This window comes from Sesamum indicum, linkage group LG3, assembly GCF_026168435.1.
Source record: "Sesamum indicum cultivar Baizhima isolate 11 linkage group LG3, ASM2616843v1, whole genome shotgun sequence".
Lineage (NCBI taxonomy): Eukaryota > Viridiplantae > Streptophyta > Magnoliopsida > Lamiales > Pedaliaceae > Sesamum > Sesamum indicum.
In genome coordinates, this window is record NC_142659.1 from 30,041,521 (window position 1) to 30,053,522 (window position 12,002).

General features: G+C 30.6%; 1 protein-coding gene across 1 annotated transcript; it reads left to right on the top strand.

The window, feature by feature from the left end:
* The first annotated feature begins 9,769 nt into the window (after positions 1-9,769).
* On the top strand, positions 9,770-10,685 carry LOC105159580 (auxin-induced protein 6B-like). The gene has a single exon (XM_011076691.3). It carries the CDS (start codon positions 9,881-9,883, stop codon positions 10,328-10,330), a length of 450 nt encoding a protein of 149 aa, XP_011074993.1. The 5' UTR covers positions 9,770-9,880; the 3' UTR covers positions 10,331-10,685.
* Positions 10,686-12,002: the final 1,317 nt, after the last annotated feature.

The following is a 12,002-nucleotide window of genomic DNA, read 5'->3' on the forward strand; positions in this document are numbered from 1 at the left end:
AATATTTTTTTAGTCTAAGAAACAATCTTTCAATATGTATAAACTTATATAAGTATATATATATATCCGGTTAAGATATATATACTGTTAACAATTGGTAATTGACTGGGGATCCAATAGTGTAGTAAGACAGATGTCAAAGATTAGTAGTGTTGTGCATATATATATATATATATATATATGAGAATTTGAATGATTGGATTTTGATGGAGCAGGAAATCTTGGTGCTGATTTTGTTGATCACATGGAACATGGTGATGAGCAGCATACATTCCATTTGATCATTGCCAATGGCATCTATCGTTCATACTCCAAAATTTATGACAGCTGAACCACATATCTATGTGATCATGCATGCATCATCATCATCATCAAAACTTCATATTCCTCTGAGGGCCCTTCTTGCAATAAAATCCAAATGAAAATGAAAGATGCAGAGAGAGAGAGAGAGAGATTAGGGTTGGTAAATGATATATGGTGTGTGAGAGAGAGAGAGAGAGAGTAGCATCTTCTTCCCATGTGCATGTTGGGATTTTATAATCAGAAGAATACATGAGAGAAGGTTGTGATCATAGTATTTGCTATGCAATCAGGATTCCTAACATCTTTCTCTTCTCTTAGAACAAATCTTTAGTATAGTTGACTGGATCCATCATATATATATATATATATATGTTATTACCACCAAAGTACTTATAATTTGAATTAATTGTCATGACAAACGTAGAGTTGTTAATTCGCCCGAATATTTGTTTGGTTTACCATGCTCATTAAATTTAATTATACCCTTACCTACTTCTATTATCATATTTCTATTTCTGTCCTTTAGCCATCATTAAATTTACTGATCATCAAGTAACTATATATATATATATATAGATGAGTTCTTCAACTTATCCAGACATCCTTGCTTCTTTCATTTACAGCTGATGTAAGTAAGAATTCTTTTTTTGTAATAGTTTCTTGTTTATCTAATTAAATATAGTCTCTGATTTAGATTATTGATGAAATAATTAATTTTTTGATGTTTGAACGAAATAATTAATGATGTAATAAATTCTATTGTTTCTTCCAGAGAAAAAGAGAGAGAGAGAGAGAGAGAGATCTAAAGTAAATATTGATGACACTGAACACAATCAGTTTGTCAACTTTCTTGAAATGGGGTGCTGGTTAGGAGTCACACAATCATTATGTTTGAAATAACCAAGATTGTACATATCTTTCAATCATTTCCAATCATTTTTTCAACGAAACCGATCATAATCTAGAGGAATTAATATTAAGATTAAGACTGATGATGATAATGTCGTTAACAGCTTAATTACCAGCCAAATCTAAAGCGTGATTATGACATAAATCAGATTCAAGGGTTCCTGGAAGCTAATCATGCATACATCACTTTAATGCTGGTACTGATCGAGTATATATGTAATAATTCTTATCATTAGCAACCACCGATGTTGATTTAAAGTTTTGGTATACAGGTAAACCTGTTTTTCTTTTCTCTGTTTCTTGTTTGAGGTGGTCTGCAAATGGACTGGGTCAATACATCTCCATGCGCCATACTTAAGGCATCTGAATTTCAAGAAAGGTTTGATTGATGTGGGTCAAACATAGACGGCTATATGTAGCTTCACTCAGTTATTAATCAATGAGGTTGTAATTAGAGAATATATTGCCACTTCATTCACAATATTACCACTTACTTTTGTTTTAGTTCTTCCGACAAAAGCAACAAAGATATCAATTTATACATGACTACATGTCTATCTCCGTCGTGCCTCTTGCACAAAAACATACAATTGGGAATTAGTAATAGTAGACCTCATTCATTAATGATATACATTTTTATACCTTATTTAAGTATCAGATGATTTTGGTTGTGGTCGTCTAGCGAGCCTAATATATTGTGCTGACATAAGGTAATCTCCTAACGGTGGTACCAAACCTTATACGCCCAACTCAGTAATTCTTGACAAGAATTCTGCACCATTTCATTTAGGTTGTTTTAATCGGTCCTGATCCAATAAAAAACCTAATATATATGGACTTACTGCGACCGATCAATTATTTTCAAATATTTGATTCATGTGAAATAGTGTAGGAAAATCTATAACTATCCACTTTCCATTCCTCGTGTACAACTTTTGCTATCCTAATATCTTTTACGTCCTCCAATATTTCTCTTTTACTACTTATCTAACTTAGAATAAGAGAGATAATGGGGTCTTTCCGGTGTGGTTCTAACGATATTTACTTTGTAGGTCTTGGTTCAGGAAGAGCGCAGACGTATTTGATATGTTCATAAAGCATATTCCACATTAATTTGTAACGTAAATAATATGCAAATTAACACCTATCATCTTGTCTTGGTGAATAGGATGGTGCAGCTCACAGCTAATATCATCTTGTTCTGGTGAACAGGACGGTGCAGCTCACAGCTAACCAGCGACCTACCATCGGATCAAGTACAAATAGTATCACAGTAGGACGACAAATTTTCAAATAAAAAACAAAATTGCAGCTTTAGTTTCCTGCTAATTGTAAAACAGTAGAAAAAAGAGAGTGGGAAGAATCTTAATGTGAGAGTACGTAGGGTGAAGAGGCGTAGATTCTGAGCACCCACCGCCACCAAACAGACGGTCTGAAAAGCTGGAACAAGTTGGAAGCTTTCGGTTCGAGCGTGCGTTCATATATCAGTTTTAGCCTCTTTCTTTCTTTCACATTATTATTATGTACCTACTTTGTTTGTAGCAATAAATTCAGCACTAAATTAAGTTACAAGAAATGAAATAAAGGTACGAAGGAACGGAATTCTGTTGAAAAGAAGTACTAATTTCACCAAAAATATCTGTACTGTGCTGTCCTCAACTTTTTTGTGTTGAATTGCGCATAAAAACAATGGCTGCTGTAGATGGGAAAATTGGTTGTCAATTTGACTTCTTTATTCCATGCCCCTACATTCCGATGCTTTCTTTTTTCCTTTTTTTCTCTTGAAAAAAATATTTTATTAACCTGTATTAATTGGGTCTTTGATTTTTTTTTAAAAAAAATAAATGTTCAGAAAAATATATCTTTATTTTTTAATCTAGATCGACACTCTTTAAAGTTAGATTTAATTATACAAAGCCGTACTACTTGTGAAGGAGTTTTGATGTAATTTATAATTACAACATCATTGAGTGTACTTGTAATTTTGTAAAAGATATAAAGTATTTTCACAATTGAACCTGACTCCAAAGAGTATTTATGTAGTTTTATCTTTTAACCTGCTAGATAGTTCGTGATTTAGGTATTTAGTCCACTTTTAATTATAGTATGTTGATTTTTTATTTATTTTGAATTTGTTAGTGATTTAAAATTATTAATGTATTGCGCACTTAACATTGTAATAATAGTAAATTTTGTTAATTTAAAGATATCGATGTTTTTCCTTTTTAGAAAAAAGTTTGAGCTGTTAACTGAAATAAATGGAAGACTTTGCAGATTAATGATCAAACGATAATAAATAATAATGTGTAGATTAGCTAAGAAGGTAGAGTAATGTCTGGCACTTTATCCACTAATCCATAAAGAATAATTACAATATGGTCTGTACGTCTTAGGCTGTTTCAATGGTTTTGAGACACGTATTATTCCCACCAAAGACTATGATATCTTAATTACAAATGCAATCCTACAAGACAATATCTCCTTCATCATCAAATGAAATACAGCAAATTACTTTTGTCCTCTAGCATACCCCAATCAGCAAATTACTTGTCTTAATTTTTTATGAACTTGTGTATGATTAAAAATTTACTGTGAATCAATATGGGACAAACATATGAATATGAAAACTTAAATTCGGATTTAATCAAGATTTGTCATGATATTATTATAGTTAAAGTATTTTTTATGGTTCTTAATTTGAGCTTTTACATGAAAAATTGCTTCTGGTATATTAAAGGAAATGCAATGTATTTCGATAGTATACAGTTTATTATATCGTTTAATATATTTAAATTCAACGATTGTTTTGATATATCAATAATCAAAATTAATGAACTATTCAAATGAGTAAAAAAAACAACTACTAGTACATGCGTAGACTTATTACATTTATTTTTTTTTAAAAAGAATATTTTCGAATTATCCATTCATCAATCGACTTGCCAAATTGGTTCAAATCATGAAGCTCTTTTTGGTTGAAAGACCATCAAAGTTCTTGCTACTTTGGGAAAGCATCTCCACTCACGTTAAATAACAGGTTCATTTCATCGATCCGAAACTCTTCTTATCTATTACAAGACCATGTGATTATACACTTAGAAGCATATATATGTGTCGGACATGATGATGGTCAAAGATTTCCTAACACTATATTGTATATATACACTATAATTACAGCCTAGTAATATTTGATACTCGACCAACATGGAAAATTTAATATAATAATTTGCAAATATACAGAAAATCTTGATTTATAATCTTAATAAAACGAAAATCTAGGTGACCATGCATGTGTTCAAAGCATGAGTCGTCGTCAAAGGATTAACATCAAGCTTTATGATCCGATGATCACGTTAATGTTGTCTGCAAAATCTTTGTCTTAATCTTGTTTAGCTAAAGATAATTATGGATGTGATCAAATACTAGGATAAGTCGATCCACTGGTGAATTGGAAAAACATGCTGATACAAGTAATTAAGCAGCCTAGTTAGAGTTGTTTTTTTTCTTTCTTTCTTTTTTTTTAATAGCCATCCTTACACGTCTTAAAATATATTCTAAATAAAAATAAAATATAAAAATCAATACATCATGTTTATAAAAAAAAAAAAAAAAGAATAACTTATGGATATTATTGATATAACAAAAAAATTGGTATAAGTGGTGTTAAAAATCACCATTTATGAGTGAAAAATATCTTTTTTTTTTTTATATTAATATATATAGATAAGGCAGAAAAATGGTGATCATCAGAATAGCTCCTTTGAATGGGATTACAGGAGTTTGGATTATTTTGAAATGTCCTATTTGAATCATATACAATTGCTATTTAATACAAATTCGTGATTGAGTTATTTAATTTCATATTTACCTTAAAAAAGACAGAGCCTGTTCGGTTATTAGGGTTCGTTTCGATAGTTCCAAAATTTGCAGGAATTAAAATTTTGCAAGAGGACACTGACCCTTTCTAATCTCAGGGCTAATTTAATTGTTCTTGCACCAAAACTATAGCGTTGCAAAGACAGATTTGTCGAGCTTAGTACAACCTGGTTCTGGAAAAGCCAAAGGGAAAAACACAGGATAATACGGAGATTCCATATTAACACAAATTAGCCAGCTTAATCTGTTATTAAACCTGCACTAATTAAGGGGACACACGTCATATTAGCACCTCCTAGTTACAGAAGTATGCGCACGAGTGTCTGATTCTTAGTGTACAATCTCTGAGAACCAATTGAATTAAATAATTAATTCTTCAGACACAATTGCTTAATTTTTGTAGGACACGGGTCAGGAAATTAGATCAAAGAATTAGCAGTTAGTAAATAAAGAGGTGCAAAAATATTTCATTTTGTGGTTTGATCGATGGATTTCAAATTCATCAAAATTCTTGTTTAAAAAACTTTTGAATTCTTGAACTACTTTTATTTTGTGGCATTATAATAGATTTAAAATTTATTTAATATGAAATCATTAGAAATCCTTATTCATCCCATCAAGTTCAAATTCAGCATTCAATTTCACAAAATTCATCAAAAGTCTCAACAATATCTAATTGATTCATGTATTAATTAAATTGATATATTGTTAAGGAAAAAAAAAAAAAGAAACGATGTTGCTTGATTGATAAAAAAGCAAGAAAATTTAAAAAAAAATAATTGTACAAATTTTGGGAGGATAAATGTACAAAAATCTAGTGCCCTAAAACACCCTCACTAGGGACGTGCTTTTGTAATTTTTTACCAACAAAAAAGAGGCCCTTTCTGCGGCTTTGATTCAGAAATTCACAACTTTAATTAACAAATAATTAATTAAAAAGAGGGTAATTAATAAATTAAAATTGTTAAAATGAGATGCATGGTGGGCCCTTGACACTTCTCAGTACAACTAAGCATACTTCGCATCCAGACATTTTCTTGCAAAACTTCTCTCCAACCATTTGGAAGTGGACCAATTATAATTAGATGCCTCTACGTACGTACCATATATACTTTAAGTTTGGTCTACTCTCAACTTCTTTTCTATTAAAGCTACAAATCAAATTAAGTACCTTTTTCCCTACAAAACAAATTTATATATATACCTTTCCTTTATTTTGGAAGACATTAAAAGTTACCCTATGTAATAATATGATTGATACTTCACTTGTCCAACTCCGATACGTGATTTGATATGTCTTGTTTTTCAAGGTTGATTATACCAACATATTTCAGCACAAAAGTATTTGTATTGATTCGCTTGGTAAGAAAAAATGATCGATCACTTTTAATTAAATGATTGTAAGTTTAATTTTCTCTATGGATATAAAAACTGTATTATTAGTTGTTCAATAAATAATCCGAATTTAAAAATATATTTTGACCTAAAATAGCGATTAGAATCAAAATCATAAACCATTTTGCAACAAAAAGTATATATATGTATATATATATATATTTCAATACAAAAATCTTTCAAATAAGTAAGTTTCAAGACAATTAATCACTATGTAGGAAAATAGTACTCCTTTGACTGCCAAAAGTACAATAATTTCTTATATTATATAATATTTGAGGAAAATGTGGTGCTTTGCATATCTTTGTAGGATATAATATAATATAATAATAGATAAATGCACCAACATACAGAAAATAGAAATTATTATTTAGTAGAAAAAAAAAAGAAAAAAAGAAAGGAGGTTTGGTTGTGTAAAGTGGCCCAAGATCCAACAGAGAACAAATGGAGCCCCGAGATTGTCCACGTCATCTTTATGTGTCTGTCCACTGCAGACTGTACCCATGCGCACACATACAAGCAGGTCATCACCGTGATTGGTGACTGACATGTCATCAATTCTGGGATTAATGTTTAATTTTCTTTCAAGAATTATCACTAGAAACTCAATTTCATCTACAAGATCATGACATGCGTTGGAATACATTAAATTGAGCAACTTAATATATATTAATGAAATTAATTCATTAATATAATTAAAATTATAATTAATTAACATAAAAACGAGATAAATCTTTACACATTCAATGAGACTCGAACTTATGATTTCAAACTAAGTCATGAAACCTGAACCATAATTAGCATTCCAAAGACATAATTACTAGTAAATTAAGAATAATTAAATTTCATTTATATGACGTTACCATGTATATTTTTAATTCCAAACACACAAAGAAAACAATAACCTAATTATTACAGTAATGTTTGTCTATATAAGGAAAACATGCAGTATGAGTTGAATTCAGCTGTCATTACACATGAAATCGTCCTTGATCAGCACTAATCCAACACTATTATAAGATTATATTCTCAAATCTTGGAATTGATTTGTGCTCTTAGGTAAGTAAATAGCAACAAAGGAATCCAAACACAATATCAAGAAACAAACACAAGGGGAAAAACATTAATGTAGGATGAGTTGATAATTTGGAGGACAAATATTTATCCATACATGTATTAAAATTGATAACATGGGATTATGTTGGGAAAATAATGGACTGGGGTTTTGTTGGGGAGCAGATTTTCCCAAAACATTGAACAATGTTCATAAATGTTATGATCCTTAAATCTTGACATGTGGGACACTTAACTCTTGTATTAAATTTAAGGGGGATGCATTTTTCTCTTACGCTCATCAACATGCTCCTTGGGCCCTTTCTACTTTTATTTTTAATAAATAATAAATTACAAATTAATACAAAAAGTAGACTGACTGTTATATATATATATATATATATAACTTTTTTTTAATAAATCAATTATAATTATCAATATCAAATATTTGTATTTAACATCCCGACAACCATAGCATATATTCTAATTATCAATGTCAGATAACTATTATTAAAGTAAAATAATACCCCATATGTTGGTGAAATTTGAGCCAGCGATCTTATATATATAGCCATGAAACCCCAATTTCATCAAATTCAACTAAGTCCCATTCATACAAAACTCAAACATCTGTTAAAAGAAAATTTCTAAAACTTTAATCGTACCATCAAACTGGAACGACGTTAACTCCAAATTTGAATACCCATTTTCACGAAATCGATATTACGAAAAAAAATCAATTAAAATGTTTCTCTGTTGAGGGTTTATAAGTTGTAACTTAGTTCATTGTAGATGCGACGTGTCGAGACATAATGAACATCGTAGATGAAGACAAATGAGAGTAATTAATTGAGGTTGATTAAGTGCCAAAATTAAGGATTAAAGAAGTGATTAAGATGGGGTAAGTAGTTTTGGCTGCTAGCTACGGGAATTTTAAAGAAAGGGACGGATGGGACAGTCTTGCACATGGTTCGTGGCCAGATGTATAAAATAAAAAATTCTTGGGGTCAAGATTTATAAATGTAAAATATATATATTTTTTAATTTTTTAAATTTAAGAAATATTTGTCTATTAAGGCAACTAACTACCTGTAGAGAACAGAATGGATTTTATTAAAGTTTTTTGTCTAAGTTGTCATGTGGAAGGTTTTGTGGTTTTTGGACTTTTAGAATTTAGACTTCGTGCGACTAAAAACAGCACACGGTTTGCAGCGGTCTTCATCTCATTAATGAAATTCAGTGTCATATAAGTATTCATGGCTCTCCATATGTAAATCATGCAAATTTAAATCTTTTTTGAAAATGATTAATATATATTTTGGATCCGAAGAAGTTAGATATATGATTATTAATTTACATTATTGGTGACATTAATTAGAGTCCCGATCGAAATCATATTTTAGCAAGCATGTTTTTTAAACGAAATGAGTAGAGTCAAATACATTGTTGTTCGTGATTGTTTGAAGAATATTTATCTGGTTTCAAATATTATATTTAAGTTTTATCTGATTATCAGTTTCATCGCAATTGAACAAATTTTAATTAAGTTAAGCTTGAATAAACTGATTATGTTCACCAATTTTCTGATTTTGCAGAGAAATTGTTATAATTAATTAATGTGGATGAACTTAGAAGAATAATGATGTTCAAGTTAAGGAGATGTGATTTGAAAGACAATATACATACATAGTAGTTTTGCTAGTAAAATATAATATAAGGTAAATTACAACATTTTTTTTTAAAATTTATCATAATTAAATATATTTTTGTTTAAAAAATTACAAATATTTTCTAAAATTAATAATTATTTAACAAATATCTCTTGTGAAAGCTCATGATAGAGGTATTTGTTAGAGGGTCATTAATCCTAATTTTTCTTTTATAATTTTTAAAAAAAATATTTATTATTATGACAAATAGCTTGTAGTTTACCCATAATGTATTTTCAAAATTTGGGACAAATATAGATACGACACCGTACTCAAAATTGGTACTCTCTATTCCACTTCTCACACCGGAGCTTTTACCAAATCCAACCTCTTATAAACTTGTAATCAATATCCAATCATAATCACTTACAGACCATTTAATAAACTTATCAAACACCAGCTACCTATCCTCCACTATTATATATACATATATATATATATCAAATGTCGTAATTATTACCCAAAAACAAGGGTATATTATTGCCCCTGACTCTATATATACCCCAACCCTCTTCCATAATTCAAACCCCTCACCCTCACATTTCAACCCTTACAAATCAAGATTCAACGCAGGAGGAAGAACATTCCATTCCGCTCGCACATTGCCCTTAAACACATCCTTGATCATACAAAACATGTCGGCTTGCAGCAAAATCCGTCACATTGTTAGGCTGCGCCAGCTGCTCCGGAGGTGGCGGAAGAAGGCATCAATGGCTGCGCGTCTCACACCCTCCGACGTGCCCGCCGGACACGTGGCGGTGACCGTCGGCTCCAGCTGCAAGAGGTTCGTCGTCAGAGCGACGTACCTGAACCATCCGGTTTTCAAGAAGTTACTGGTCCAGGCAGAGGAAGAGTACGGGTTCGCCAACAACGGTGGCCCATTGGCCATTCCTTGCGACGAGACTCTATTTGAGGAAATTCTCCGGTACTTGGCCCGGAAGGAGTCCAATGTCAGCAACTCGAACCGGTTCATGAGCTTCGAGGATTTCCAGAGGTACTGCCACGTGGGCTTCCGGAGCAACCTTGAATTCTGGGCTGAATCCCGGGCCCTTTTGCATGGGGTTTCGGATAAGTCCGTTTGGTGAGTAAACTACATGCAAAACAAGGTTCAGATTTTGACCCGGGTAAAACGGAGCCGGGTTTTCAGTAGGAATTATCATCTTTTTTCTTGTTTATTTTGTGATTCTTTTACGTAAATCGATCATGTGAAACGGGGTGGTGAATTACTTAAACTTGCTCCGGGAGAATATCATGATGGAGATGGCAAGTAGGTGGGGCGGGTCGCCACCGAGTCGTCCCGGGTTCGGATCGGAGCGGAGTCAACAAACAGTGCTTATGCAAATTATTACAGCTGACAAATTAAAGAAAGAAGTGATCATCAAGGGTTGTAAATTAAAAACAAATATATATATATATATATGGGCATTCTTATTTCATTCATTTCATGGAAATTAATTGTAAAGGATTTCAATTCAATGAAAGCATACATACATACCATGTTTATTATTTTAATATTATGTTTTCGTTTTCTTTAATAATGTTATGGAGTTTAATAGTATAGTTCACAGTGATAATTGATTGGTACAACGTGGTTGCCGTTGTGGGAGTTGTAAGGACAACATCAACACCCCATGTGGAACAAACCCCATCCCACTAAAATATTCTTCAATTTGTTCCTACACTAGTAATATAATGTATTTAATTTATCCCTCATCTTTTTCCACCCTAATAGCTACAATCTAGCCACGCAATTTACTTTTCATCAAAAAAGCGACTAATAAGTATATAAATTATTAATAAATCATGAGATAATCACATCATCAGATTAACACTTTACTCAAACTTTTATATATGATCTTTAATTATTTACAAAATTTTGATGGTTCACTTCTGATTGGTTTACATTTTGTTTTATCAAATAAGTACATCTATAGAGGCAATTGCTCTCTAGTTGTAATACACTATTTTGCAGCCTTAATTAATAAAGAGTAAGTACTTGAGAATGAGACATTGCTCAAGTGATAAGATTAAGACTATACATATAAAGATTGTAAATTTGAATTCTACGAATGTAACTATATATCCATCTCTATAATAGCTTTTTGTTTTTCTGTTTCCTTCTAAACGCATTTGTTAATTTGGGATTATCGATTTATTTAATTAATTTTTGAATTTGAATGTATTAAATTATATAATGATCCATATTTTATCGAAAAGGAAAAAAGGGTTTTGAGTAGCTATTTTACTAACCTGACATATGAATCGTTGTATTCTTCTTTTTTTTTTTTTTATAAAGCCATTTGTACGTAGGAGGGGTTACTCATTTATTATTTAAAAAATTAAAAAAATTCTTGTATATAATTCTAAGAACAATAAATGAGGAGTACTTACTTCATTTATAATAAAAAATTATTGTATACATATACTGCTTAAAAGAGTAGCTAGGCAATACGTGAAAATGTAATTAATCATATTACACATTTAGAAGGTGTTTGGCTAAAATTTTATTATAAAATTTTATAAGCTTGTACATCATAAAATTTATTTTCTAAGCTTATAAGATATATGATAGAATATTATTAAGTAAATTATTTGATTAAAATAATATCATGAAACTTACAGTATGCTACTAATGATAAGTTTGTAATAATTTGAAAAAAAAATTGAATTAAGTTATTAATATTTTAAAAATAAGTTAAGAACTTCTTACTTTTTTTTAAAAAAAGTCGTTACATTCATAACATCATATTTAGTTTT